The sequence below is a fragment of the Lissotriton helveticus genome, chromosome 2_1 (genome assembly GCF_964261635.1).
Source record: "Lissotriton helveticus chromosome 2_1, aLisHel1.1, whole genome shotgun sequence".
NCBI lineage: Eukaryota > Metazoa > Chordata > Amphibia > Caudata > Salamandridae > Lissotriton > Lissotriton helveticus.
In genome coordinates this window covers 1,332,410,459-1,332,424,044 of record NC_136059.1, presented here as the reverse complement: position 1 = coordinate 1,332,424,044, position 13,586 = coordinate 1,332,410,459, and the positions used below count along the sequence as shown (strand labels likewise).

Genomic DNA, 13,586 nt, shown 5'->3' with positions numbered 1-13,586 from the left:
GGCATTGAAGGGGAGCCATGCCCGACTTCATATATGTGTCCTGCATCGGAGCCCCGATGAGGATAGTGAGAGTTTGGGCTGTGAATTGTGATGCAATAGTTTCCTGTAGTCCAACTGTGTCCAGGCTGTACTGTCGCAGTGGCAGGCTACAGTCGAAGGCACTTGAGCCCCACCCTCACCAGCTCGATCTTCCTCCGTCGGAATTCAGTGGGCCCCAGGTAGCCCCATTCCAATATCTGTGCTGGGGGGGGTCACAGTGGGTTGAACCTCCATTGCAGGCGCTGACAGTTAGGCCCGTGTAGGTAGTTTCGCCGACGACTTCTTGGCAGAGGGGAAGCTTACTATGTGGAGCAGCAACCTCGAACCCCCAGAGATCGTCCATGCGGGCTCCATCCGCCTAACTGTGCCACCTACAGCCAGTCTGCTCTAAGCCCTGCCACTCATGCTCCTGGGATCCAGCGAGGCCCGTTGTTTTTTTTTTTTTACAGAGTTTTATATAGCGCAAACTTGACCCCAAGGTATCAGAGCGCTTTACATAGCACCAGTTGTGTTACATGAGGACACATTCATTTTTTTAGGCACTGGGAGATTAAGTGATTTGCCCAGAATCACAGGATGTTCTGCGTCATTGCCGAAGCCGGTTAACCAGATTTGAGGTCGATCGCCCTAGCTGTTAGGCCAACTCCTCTCCCCTTGTATCCTCTTGTCTTGCAAGCTCCTTGCCACGTCCAGTGCTACGATGCCTCCAGGGGTGTCACGTCTTCCCTGCGAGCGGGTGCCGATGTAACTGCAGGGCCCCCACTCACTATTTCCAAGCCACCCGCTCTCACGTCTCAAATCCAGCAAGGTGGGCTGGCCGCAGCTCCTGCTCCCGGCAGTTCCGGGCGCCAATTACTCGTCTCCAAGGGGGCTGCCCTATGTCGCTGCGTCCCCCAGGGCTAGCACTTGAGTACTGCCACGGGGGGGATCTCCTGGGGCTGGATTCTCAGTGGATCGGGTGCTGTGGCAAAGCTTTAGGCCTGGCGGGGACGGAGCGCAATTGAAGCATGCCCACTCACACTGCCATCTTGGCCACGCACCGTGAGGTACTATTGTTATCGGGAGACTTTGGGGAATGCTGTGTGGGTGGAAGTTTTTGGATCCACGCAGAATCCAGAAGTTTCCATCACAATGATGGAACAGGTTTGTTTTTTTCAAAATGTATAGGTTTGCTAGGTTTCCTTAAGTGTCGACTGAGCTATGGTTCAAAATTCATAGCTAGACAATTTGCACAGAAAGGTCAGTTTTCACTGGAAAAATGTGCTGTGTCCACGATGCGTTGTGGGCTGTTTCCTGTTACGGACACCAGGCCTACCGATACAAGTGAGGTACCATTTTTATTGGGAGGCTTTGGAGGATGCTGGGGTGAGTGGAAGTTTGTGGATCCATGCAGATTCCAGAACTTTCCATCACATAAATGTGAGGAAAATGTTTTGTATTTTTTCATAAAATTAGAGTTCTGCATGGGATTCTGGGTAACAATACTTGGTGAGAGCCACACAAGGCACTCAATCCTGGATTCCCCTGGTTGTCTAGTTTAAAAACATGTATAGGTTTGCTAGGTTTCTCTAGGTGCCGGCAGAGCTAAGGTTCAAAATCCACATCTAGACACTTTAAAAAAAAAAAAAAGGGTCTGTTTTCACTGTAAAAATGTGGTGTGTCCGTGTTGCGTTTTGGCCCGTTTCCTGTTGCGCACTCTAGGCCTACCCACACAGGTGAGGTACCATTTTAATCGGGAGACTTAGAGGAACACAGAACAGTAGAACAATAGTTATTGCCAGTTGACTTTCTGTGCATTTCTCCCTTCCAAATGTAAGACCGAGTGTAAAAATGAATTCATTTTCAAAAATACCCTATAATTCACATGCTGGTATACGTACCCACAAATACGTAGTTGTGCAAATAACCACTGCTTCTAAACTCCATATGTTGTTCCCATTTCAGAAATACATAGTTTTTCTTGATTCTTATTTTTCACTCTATATTTTACCACGTTAATTGCTGTGTACCTGGTACACAATGAAAAACCATAGGAAGGCGCAGCTCAGTTATTGGCTCTGGACACTTCGGGTCCTCGGTGAACCTACAATACCTATATATTCCTGCAACCATAAAGCTCCAGTGGACAGAACGGTATATTGCTTTTAAAAATCTACCATACTTAAAAGAAGTTGCAGGTGAAAATGCAGTCACAAATGGCTATTTTTTCCCACTCATTTTCTGTAGGAAAACCTTGAAGGATCTGCACAAATGACATGAAAAAATAGAAAAAGTAGTCTATGTCCCACTAAAATGCCAAAACTGTGTAGAAAATGTTGGTTTCTGAAAGCTGGGAAGATGGTGATTTTATCACAGCAAACACTTTGTTGATCTCATTTGCAGGGAAGAAACTTTTTTCCAATTTCTCACCAAAACCCCCAAATGTAGTTGTATTTTGGCTAATTTCTGGGTCCTCTCCAGGGGACTCCACAAACCCTTGGTACCTTTAGAATCCTCGCAATGTTGGAAGAAAAGGACTCAAATTTGACAGGGATACCTTATGTGGGCAAAAAGTTACAGGGGCCTAAGCGTAAACTACCCCAAATAGCCCAAAAAAAGGCTTAGCAATGGGGAGGGGGAAAGGCCCAGCAGTTAAGGGGTTAAATTACACTGTAGAACTGGTTTTACAGCTTGAGCTGTCTACCATTTTCTTGGAATCAGAAGAATACATAATACATATGTTTATGTACACATAGAGGGCACTGGGTCAGCTATCTGCAGCCACTGGTCTGTTTGCGAGCCATTCATTTTCTGCTTCCACCGATGTCCACATACAGCAAGGGGCAGTGGGCCAGTCCTCTTAAACCATAGGCTCTAGTGTCCTCTGAGTGACTAAATTTCATATTATAGAAATTATTGGGCGTCAGGTGCTGGGCTGGTGGGCCTTCGCCATTTTGTCCTTTTTGTATGTGCTACTTCTCTCCTTGCCTTGTCATTTTGGCACCTGGTAACTCGCTATCCATTTATGTTGGGACACTAACGTTGTCCATTTCATCTGCGCTGTGCCCTACTAAAGTCAGCTATGACTTTTAAGTGTGCAGCAATCATGGAGCTGTATTATTGCCCTATTGTTTTATTGTTCTATGGTGGCCACCACATTTAAATCAATGTGGTTTCCATTTTGAATTGGTGGAACAATACCATTCCGATACTGTCTCCTATAGTAGTTTTACTTGGCAGCCATCTGGGAATGGTATTGTGCATAGCATATTGCTGTACCTTTTCAGGATAGCCATAATGATATTTCTAAATGTGGGTACTAGGTTTCAACTTTAAAACAATGGTTCACTGTGCAGTACCTTTTCATGATGAACCATGCTGCTGTGTTTGCATTTTTCACTTGTCGCAAGGTTGCACATGCTACATTTAGGCAGCAGCATTTTTTCAGTTTGCTATTTCTATTCTTTTCATCTATCCTGCATATGTTTTTAGTTTGTGTTTTATTGTGGATTAGTAAGTGGGTAACTGCAAGAATGAGCTAGTGGTGGACAACTTCAAACATGGGTGCAAGGATGAGTGAGAGTGCATGTATGATGAGGTATTTAATCATAGACTCGCCTGTGACTGAAGAGTTACTTTTATTTATAATCTAGTCCTAATTGTATTGCGAGTGCTTGTTGAATCAGGTGCTAGTGGAATGCGTTGAACAAGCACCCTTTCAAAGCAAGAGTGGGTAAAGGACTTCTCGCTGAATGAAATGCCAAGGAGTGCATCCTGCACCTCTTGTTCTGAGGTACATTTTTTACCATTACTGGTGGGATCCAAATGCAGTGCAAGCGAAGCATTGAAATGGCAGATTCTGTGTGCATAAGATCATCCCTGTATCCAACGTTTCTTGCTAAACCATTCTATCGATTTTCAACATTGTACAGATCACGTTGTATATCAAATTGTCAGCCCGCAGACACATTTTCATATTAACCTTACCCTCTAGCCTTCATATTTCCAGCCCATTTCATTGGACAGGATTCCCAATATTTGGCTTTGTTTCTTGAGGTAATATCTCGAATCATAAGGGTCACACCTCTCAAGTAACTTCATGCCATGTAGCATGTCTTTACAGGATAACCATTCAGACTCTGCCTCGCGGTTATTAATGAATCATGGGTATCTTCGCCTCTTGAAAATCTGTACTGTACAACTGCAGTCAAAAATAAATGTAAATAGTTATGTATTGATTCTTATATTTGAATTGCCCGTTTTTTTCTATTTACATTTCTGTACAGTGTATTTTTTTCTTTGCAGTGCGCAACAAAACCCACCTGCTCATGGGGCTGATAGCAGTTCGAGGGACGTATTTAAGAATTTCTTTGTGGATAGAAGTAAGCCACATCCATTTAATTTTTACTTTGGCCATTGTCAAATGCTCCTTCGAGGGCAGTGATGGACTCAACTCCTGCAGTTTGTGCTGTTACTTAGGCGCATTGGTCTCAATTTAAATTTACTCTTGAAAATTACATAGTTATTTAAAATCATATTTCATTGGTTTTTATCTATTAGAAAGATTACTCCCAGGTTGCCGAATCGTAGACTCCCACAAACAGGAGGCAAAAGCTAGCACTGGCATTCCACATGTAGTTTCCTGAGGCCATACCGTTTCTTTCCCTGAGACTCCACCGCAGTATCTTCAAACCGCTAATACTTTTCCATTCCCACTAGCTTGTGTCATGTCTTATCTTCCTGAAGAGGTGAAAAGAGATTACCTTGCACAATTTAGCCCTTCAAATTACTAGAGCGGAGTATTCAATAGGGTCTTGAAGACAGGGATATCTGACCTCTGCCTTCTTTCTTGCCACCCTCAGACATCTTGTTGTGAGAAGTAAGGGTACAGTTAAAATCCATGCAGCTAACTCTGGCAAGGTTGCTAGGTCACCCATTTTTCTCCTCACACAGGCCAGTCTGCATATGAGAACAATGCAGTTAGAACGCGCAATAACAGTGAAAATAGTTCAGAGGCGGGATATGCTGAAATTCAATCTTGATGTCACAAACACACCGCTCAGTCTTGAATGATGAACATAGGAAGGATTTTTTGCAAGGGCGAGCTGTTAGAAATGTTTGTGAGATATTCCTCCATGGTAGGCTGCTGCTCCTTCATGGATGTTCCGCTGATGGAAGGGCTTGGCATTAGGGAGAACGCTACTAGTATTCCAACTTCAAGAAGATGAGTTATCAGAGTAGTTTGTTGATGTTCCATTGACTAATGGGATTGAAGAAGTAAATATGACAATAGTTGTGCAATTTGTCATCGAGAAGTGCAGTGTACGGACAACAATTGTGTCTTGAGGCCACAGCATTTGTGAGATATCTGGTTATGACTATCGGACCATGGAGGTTTCCCTATCTGCACCACAACTTGTGGGAAGGAGTATCACTGCAGATTGGTTTATGCCAACCATGAATGGGAACTAAAACTTGTTCTTCACCTTTTATTCATTGCTCCAAGGTGGCCTCTCAGATTGATCGCTTGCTCTCGACTTGCAAATAAAGGGCTTAGTTTTTCAAAGAGACTCCACCCTTGGATTACAAAAACGATGCTTTTGTCTGATGTGGTGCTTCCTTTTATCACCCTTGATTTCCTCATATTTCACTTATCCTTTGTCTTTTGCATAAAATAAGATTTCATCAAGTGGACTTGTGCCTTATTGTTTCAGATTGGGTTCTGAGGATCTGGTGCAGAGATCGACTGAAGCTCATCATTAACTTTTTGCTGTAACTGCTAGAACCTCCTGATTATAAATACTAACCTGAGCTGTGAGGGACTTGTAGCCACACTTCAGATGATGAAGCAGTATGGACACCTCTTAGTTCCTCTTGTCTCTGACCCTGACAAACAGCCAAGCCAACTACTGGTAGTGGAAACAAACCCGGGACGGGGGAAGAGACAGTAGGGAAAAGTACCCTCAGACTAGGGGAAGGAAAATAGAGAGCCACAGTAAGTTAGATGGTGACTAGCAAGAATCTAGTACAAAAAAGGTAGCTGTTCCTACGAAGGTAGCACAATGCAGGTAGGAGAATACAGGGAGGATGCTCGGGTGGGGGCGGGGGGGAATCAGGAAGCTTTCATATGAGAAAGTGTTGTCCACACACACCTACGAAGAGCAGCAGGAGTGTCAGAGCTTCTATCAGGCAATCAATCAGTGCTTGTATAGCGTGGCAATAAATTCCTGAGGGCATCCAGGTGAAGCAATCTCGTTGGTCTCTATCAAGAAGCCAGGTCTTGAGTCGCTTTCTGAAATCCGTGAGCGAGTGTGATGTTCGCAGACTGATGGGGGTAGGTAATTCCAGGACTTGGCAGTGAGGGAGAAGACGGAACGACCTCTACTGTAACTTTGGTGGATGCGGGGAATGTGTGTAAGGGCAAGGGAGGTGGAGCGCAGCTGTCTGGCAGGTTGGTAGAAGTTCAGGCGGTGGTTGATGTATGCTGGATCCTGGTCAGGGAGGGCCTTTTAGCTGTGTGTCAGTAAATTGAACTGGCATTTCTTCTGGGGTTTGAGTTATTGGAGGTTTCTGAGGTGTGGGGTGATGTGGGTCCTTTGGAGGCAGTTGATGAGTCTGGCCTCTGCATTCTGTATGGTCTGAAGTCTCTTGAGAAGTTGGGTGGTGGTTCCGGCGTAGGGTGCGTTTCCGTAGGCTGGCCAGCCAGTGACGAAGGCTTGAGTGACAATATCCTGGTGCTAGTGGGAATCCATCTGAAGACTTTGCCGAGCATGCAGGGGTATGGGAGCAGGCAGAGAAGACTGCGTTGACCTGGCACTTAATAGTAAGTCTTCTGCCCGGAACGATGCCTAGGTTGCGGGTGTGGTCAGTTGGAGTGCACTTCCATGTTAAGCTTTATGCAGTTGGTCCTATTCAAGTCAGCTACTATCGGCATGGTGTTGCGGACATTTATCTTGGTGGTGGCAGGGTTTTCCGTGATCAAGAGGATGAGTTGGGTTTCGTCTGCTGAGAATATGAGTCCATAGGTTCTGACGATGCCAGCCAAGGGTGTCATGTAGATGTTGAACATGGTGGGGCTGATTTAAGAGCCCTGACAAGCAGCCAAGCCCACTACTGGCAGTGGGAACAAATACAGGACGGGACTAGGGGAAGTAAAATAGAGAGCCACAGTAAGTTAGATGGTGACTAGCAAGAATCTAGTACACAAGAGGTAACTGTTCCTATGGAGCGGGGCATGGTTAACACACAGGGGCACTGAGCACGGCTTCTTAAAAATACATGTGCACTGCGTGGTTAATACGCGGTGTGCACCGAGCACTTCGTGTTTGACACAAGGGTTGCTCTGGGCACTATGTGTTTAACGTCACGAAGTACACAGAGTGGGAATGTGTTTATGTATCTAGAAATGCATGTCTCAAGACAAAAATTGTGGTGTGTGGGTAACTGCATTATTTATCTACTGGTAATGGGAGTGGTATAGAAAGTATACACATTTTAGAGATTAGTGTAACAAGGCTTGAGGATCAGCGAGTGACAGCAAAAAGCTACACCAAAAAAAAGTGCTTAGTAGCTAATTAGGAGACACTGTCTCCTGCCGCCAGTAAAAAATGCAACCCCAGTGGGCGGGGCCAAAAAGAGACAGGGTGGGAACCAGGAGAGACTAAAAACACTCCTGAGCTATCAGAACACCCGGTTTTGCATAATTGTTGACGCAAAATTACGCGCACCAATGCAAAACACAGGCGGAGCAGAAAGTGAGCTTCTGGAATCGTATCGATTCCAAGAAGCTCTCGTATGACGAGAAAGCGCATGGACTGCTTTCGTCAGGCCGAGACCTAAAAAGGGCTCTTTCTGAACCAAGGGCTAACTTTTTACCAAATTTGGTGTAATTCCGTTCAGCTGTTTGGGCTGTAGCTTTGTCTGAGGTTTCCTATGGAAAATTACATGGGGAAAACACGTTTTGGGAACCCCCTTTTTTCTCAGCCCCCGCTTGTAGAATCACCCCCAAACTTTCAAGACAGGAGCAGACCAGAGCGGGCCACTAGAACATTTTGCAAAGATTCATCAACCGGCGCCAAAGATATTGAGAAAACAAAAAAACACTTTTCCTATGGAAACTAGGTCCTAACTATAACTACCTACTGACGACCGCCAGTAGGTAATGTGTGTATATGTGTGTATATATATATATATGTGTGTATATGGATATATGTATATATGTGTGTGTATGTGTGTGTGTGTGTGTGTGTGTGTGTGTTTATTACCTACTGGCGGTCGCCAGTAGGTATATATAGTTAGGATTTTTTCTCTATGGGATTTTTGAAAATTCTATGTCTAATAACTTTGGCGTTTGTGGACGGAATTGGCAGAAATTTTCAGGAAAATGGAACATTTTGTTTCTGAGCAGCCCCTGGAAATTTGGGGGGGGTTCGTCAAGGGGGGGCCGAGAAAAAAGGGGGGTCCCAAAACGCGTTTTTCCAATGTTAATTTCCATAGGGCGGTTGGCCTCACTTTTAGCCCAAACGGCTGAATGGATTTGCACGAAACTTGGCAAAATTGTAGGGACTGGTAGCCCGATGTGCCTTTGCTAGGTCTCAATATATGTGCTCCAGTGGATTTTGAGAAATTAACGTTCAAAAAAAGATATATATCTGTAACAGCGGACCGGGCAGCGCTCCGGTTCGCGTACTTTTCGCGTTACGGAGCTTTGTGAAGCGAAGCCGATTGGTTCTCCGGCGTCTGTAAACATTCCAAACAGTCCGTAGCGGCCGCCATCTTGTCTCTCGGTAGGATCGAGAGACAAGAGGAGGCCAAAGCGAAGGGGCAAATGACCATAAGGGGGCATAGTAGATCCTCCCTGACCCCCTAGGTTTGATGTGGAGGTTTTAAAAGGGCCCCGCGGGGCAAAAAAATAAAATAAATAATAATAATCGAACGGCTGAATGGATTTGCACGAAACTTGGCAAAATTGTAGGTACTGGTAGCCCGATGTGCCTTTGCTATGTCTCAATATATGTGCTCCAGTGGATTTTGAGAAATTAACGTTCAAAAAAAGATATATATCTGTGACAGCGGACCGGGCAGCGCTCCGCTTCGCGTACTTTTCGCGTTACGGAGCTTTGTGAAGCGAAGCTGATTGGTTCTCCGGCGTCTGTAAACATTCCAAACAGTCCGTAGCGGCCGCCATCTTGTCTCTCGGTAGGATCGAGAGACAAGAGGAGGCCAAAGCGAAGGGGCAAATGACCATAAGGGGGCATAGTAGATCCTCCCTGACCCCCTAGGTTTGATGTACCATTTTGCCAAGTTTGGTGTAATTCCGTTCAGCCATTCAGGCTGTAGACGTATCTAAATGTCCTATGGAAAATTGCATGGGGAAAACACATTTGAAAGTGTTGAAATTTAGAACCAATTAAAATGTTACTTTGGTTTTGTATTTGTGTGTGATGAAAGTTAATTGGTTATGTATATATCTAAAATGAGAGGAAACCACAGCCATTTTGTGATACTACTGTCTGAGGTACATTTGTGAGGAATTTTTGGTGCTCAATGTCTGGTGTTTGATTTACACAGTACTAACGCTTCTCCTACTTTCAAAAAGGTGAGTTGTTAATTTGTAAGGGGAACTATGTTGTACACTTTAAGATAATTTAAAAAATGTTTTCTGTTATTTATTTACAGTCCTTCTGTTATACTAAATACTTGATTAAGTTAGTTTTATATTATGTATTACTAAAAACGATAAATGAAAGTGATTATTTTTTTCTGCAATTTACAGCAAGAAATTTCAAAATAAAATGGATCACAATGAAGAGACCGTGGCAATTTCTTTTGAATTATCCACTACATTTATTGAAATTGACAGCACCAATAATGAAATATTCTCACAAGGAGGAGATGACTTGAATGATTTTTTTGATCAATCTCTTGACTGCGAATTTATCGAATGTTTGGAGACCATAGAGTTACAAGAATCATCATTGCAGACTTTTCATGAGGAGATTCCTGATGAGATGATTGAAGAGGAAATTCCTGATGAGGACATGTTACTAGTTCTTTCAAATTATGAAAATTCAGAAGAATACATTTATATTTAGAAATCAAAAATTGTTTGAGACATTATTCATTTTTATTTTTAATTTATGAGGTTGTAGCGAAGTGATTGTAGTATAAAATGAGACTTATAGTATAGAGTGCAACATTTTTATGTTACATAGTAAGTTTACTCATATTTACTTCCCTTCTCCCACTATATTATCTCCAATGTGTATTTGACATCTCTTCTTCATCTCCGGCCTCCTTTCTCTCACTGTCTGTCTCTGATGCATCCTATCGCTGCCATTTTGTGTAATTACAGAAGAGAGTAAAATAAAATAGTTCAGAACGTGAAAAGGGGGCAAAGTAGAGTACCCCTCACCCCCTAGGCCTTCTCAGGCGGTCCCAAAAGGATCAGTTCCTGCTTTCCTGGGAGATTATGGTATGAGTTCCATATACCACAATAACTTGCATTACAACATGCAAGATATCTACAGAGGACACGGTGTACATTTCTCAGATGAGGGGAACAGAGTCTTTCTCTTGAATTTTAGACTCTGCATCGGTACCTACTTGTAGGTACTTAAATCACCCACATAACACAACAGCTCTTTTTAGAGCTACGCTACCTCTAAGCACTCCAAATTCTTATTTTACACTATTTTCTTTCACTGTTTTTCCCTGTGCTACGCTCAGGGTACGCGTACCTGGAAGCGTACATGGGAACGCACCCAGCGCTTACCCCGCGAAAATTTAAAAAAAATAAATAGTTTTTTTGCCCTTCAGGGTCCTTCTAGGCCCCCCTCAGAAAATCTAGGGGGTCAGGGGGGTCTACCCTGCCCCCTTTTAATCATTTCCCCCCATTTATTTTCACCTCTTGTGTCTCGATTCTATCGAGACACAAGATAGCGGACTCTCCGGACTGTTTAGAATGTTGACAGACACCCAAGAGCCAATCAGCTTTCCCCTCGCGCACTTCCATGGCGAGCAGGGTGCGCTCCCCGGTACGCGTACCGGTAAGCGCTAGAAGCGCGCATATAGATATATATGTGTTTTTGAAGTTAATTTAAAAAAAAAAACACTGGAGCAATTTTCACCAAATATAGAAAAGGCACTTCTGCGTACCAGTCCCTACAATTTTGCAAAGTTTGGTCTAATTCCGTTCAGCGGTTCGGGCTGTAGCCTTGTCTATTCGTCCTAAGGAAATTAACATGGGGGAAACATGTTTTGGGACCCCCCTTTTTTCTCGGCCCCCACTTCACGAATCCCCACGAACCTTTCAGGGAAGGAGCAGAGCGGAGCTGGCCTTAATTTTGGAAAGTTACAGGCAGATCCCTCAATCTGCACCAAAGTTATTCCCAATAGAATGTTGCGGATTTCCTATGGAAAACAATCCTAACTATAACTGCCTACTGGCGACCGCGGCGGTCGCCAGTAGTTACCTACTGGCGGTCGCCAGTAGGTATATATAGTTAGGATTTTTTCTCTATGGGATTTTTGAAAATTCTATGTCTAATAACTTTGGCGTTTGTGGACGGAATTGGCAGAAATTTTCAGGAAAATGGAACATTTTGTTTCTGAGCAGCCCCTGGAAATTTGGGGGGGTTTGTCAAGGGGGGGCCGAGAAAAAAGGGGGGTCCCAAAACGCGTTTTTCCAATGTTAATTTCCATAGGGCGGTTGGCCTCACTTTTAGCCCGAACGGCTAAATGGATTTGCACGAAACTTGGCAAAATTGTAGGGACTGGTAGCCCGATGTGCCTTTGCTAGGTCTCAATGTATGTGCTCCAGTGGATTTTGAGAAATTAACGTTCAAAAAAAGATATATATCTGTAACAGCGGACCGGATGGTTCTCCGGCGTCTGTAAACATTCCAAACAGTCCGTAGCGGCCGCCATCTTGTCTCTCGGTAGGATCGAGAGACAAGAGGAGGCCAAAGCGAAGGGGCAAATGACCATAAGGGGGCATAGTAGATCCTCCCTGACCCCCTAGGTTTGATGTGGAGGTTTTAAAATGGCCCCGCGGGGCAAAAAAAAAAATAATAATAATAATCGAACGGCTGAATGGATTTGCACGAAACTTGGCAAAATTGTAGGTACTGGTAGCCCGATGTGCCTTTGCTATGTCTCAATATATGTGCTCCAGTGGATTTTGAGAAATTAACGTTCAAAAAAAGATATATATCTGTGACAGCGGACCGGGCAGCGCTCCGCTTCGCGTACTTTTCGCGTTACGGAGCTTTGTGAAGCGAAGCTGATTGGAATGTTTACAGACGCCGGAGAACCAATCAGCTTCGCTTCACAAAGCTCCGTAACGCGAAAAGTACGCGAAGCGGAGCGCTGCCCGGTCCGCTGTCACAGATATATATCTTTTTTTGAACGTTAATTTCTCAAAATCCACTGGAGCACATATATTGAGACATAGCAAAGGCACATCGGGCTACCAGTACCTACAATTTTGCCAAGTTTCGTGCAAATCCATTCAGCCGTTCGATTATTATTATTATTTTTTTTTTTGCCCCGCGGGGCCATTTTAAAACCTCCACATCAAACCTAGGGGGTCAGGGAGGATCTACTATGCCCCCTTATGGTCATTTGCCCCTTCGCTTTGGCCTCCTCTTGTCTCTCGATCCTACCGAGAGACAAGATGGCGGCCGCTACGGACTGTTTGGAATGTTTACAGACGCCGGAGAACCAAACAGTCCGTAGCGGCCGCCATCTTGTCTCTCGGTAGGATCGAGAGACAAGAGGAGGCCAAAGCGAAGGGGCAAATGACCATAAGGGGGCATAGTAGATCCTCCCTGACCCCCTAGGTTTGATGTGGAGGTTTTAAAAGGGCCCCGCGGGCCTGGGGAGCGTACTACAAGGAAACAAGAATGATTGACTTTTAACTTATTGTATGTTTATAGACTTTTTTTTCTTTTTTTTCTGCTGAGTGACGTCTCGGCCTATCTCCACGGGATGCAGTCCCTACCATCTCGGCGTTTAAGCCCAGGGGGACCGGTAGTGTGGTAGAGATAACGTCTGTTAACGTTCGATTCGAAGGAAATCAGGAAGTGTTGATAAACATTGTCTGCGCCATCTTGCCTTTTTTCAAATGCCACACTTTTGTCGTGCACGGCAGCCATTTTAGATGCCTTGACCAGACCCACTCTCTGCACGCTGTCGATCCTTAGCATGGCTCCCCACCCTCGCAAGCATCTCCCCCAGGCACTGGTCACCCCCGCTCTCTGTCTTACGCATGGGCAATAAACCTCCCCCCATCTGCGCTGCTCTTCCCTGAGAATCACACCCTGTGCCTGTCCGACACCTCCCTTTCGCCCTATTCACTACCGCACCCTCTGACACTCCTCTTCCTCTGTGTCCGATTGTCCAGGCCGGTCCCAGGCTATCAGCTAGCCCTGCAGATGTAGTTTATTGGCCCAGCTGTAAAGAATCACCCCTCTTCAAAGGAGTTTCAAGGCCCACACCCGATGAGATCCGTCACACCACACGCGTTCCTACTATCTGAAAACCATTCTGTATTGTGATTGGGGAGG

General features: G+C 44.7%; 1 protein-coding gene across 3 annotated transcripts in view; it reads left to right on the top strand.

Moving 5' to 3' along the window:
• Positions 1 to 13,586, top strand: part of CENPC (centromere protein C) — a 1,220,926-nt gene that overhangs the window by 62,192 nt on the left and 1,145,148 nt on the right. For 2 of the 3 annotated variants that reach the window (XM_078676245.1, XM_078676249.1), the window contains exon 3: positions 4,324 to 4,400. The exons of the other annotated variant lie outside the window; for it this stretch is intronic. In XM_078676245.1, the coding sequence (XP_078532371.1) occupies positions 4,324 to 4,400 (77 nt within the window). The remainder of the gene's footprint in view (positions 1 to 4,323; positions 4,401 to 13,586) is intronic. 3 annotated transcript variants of the gene reach the window in all.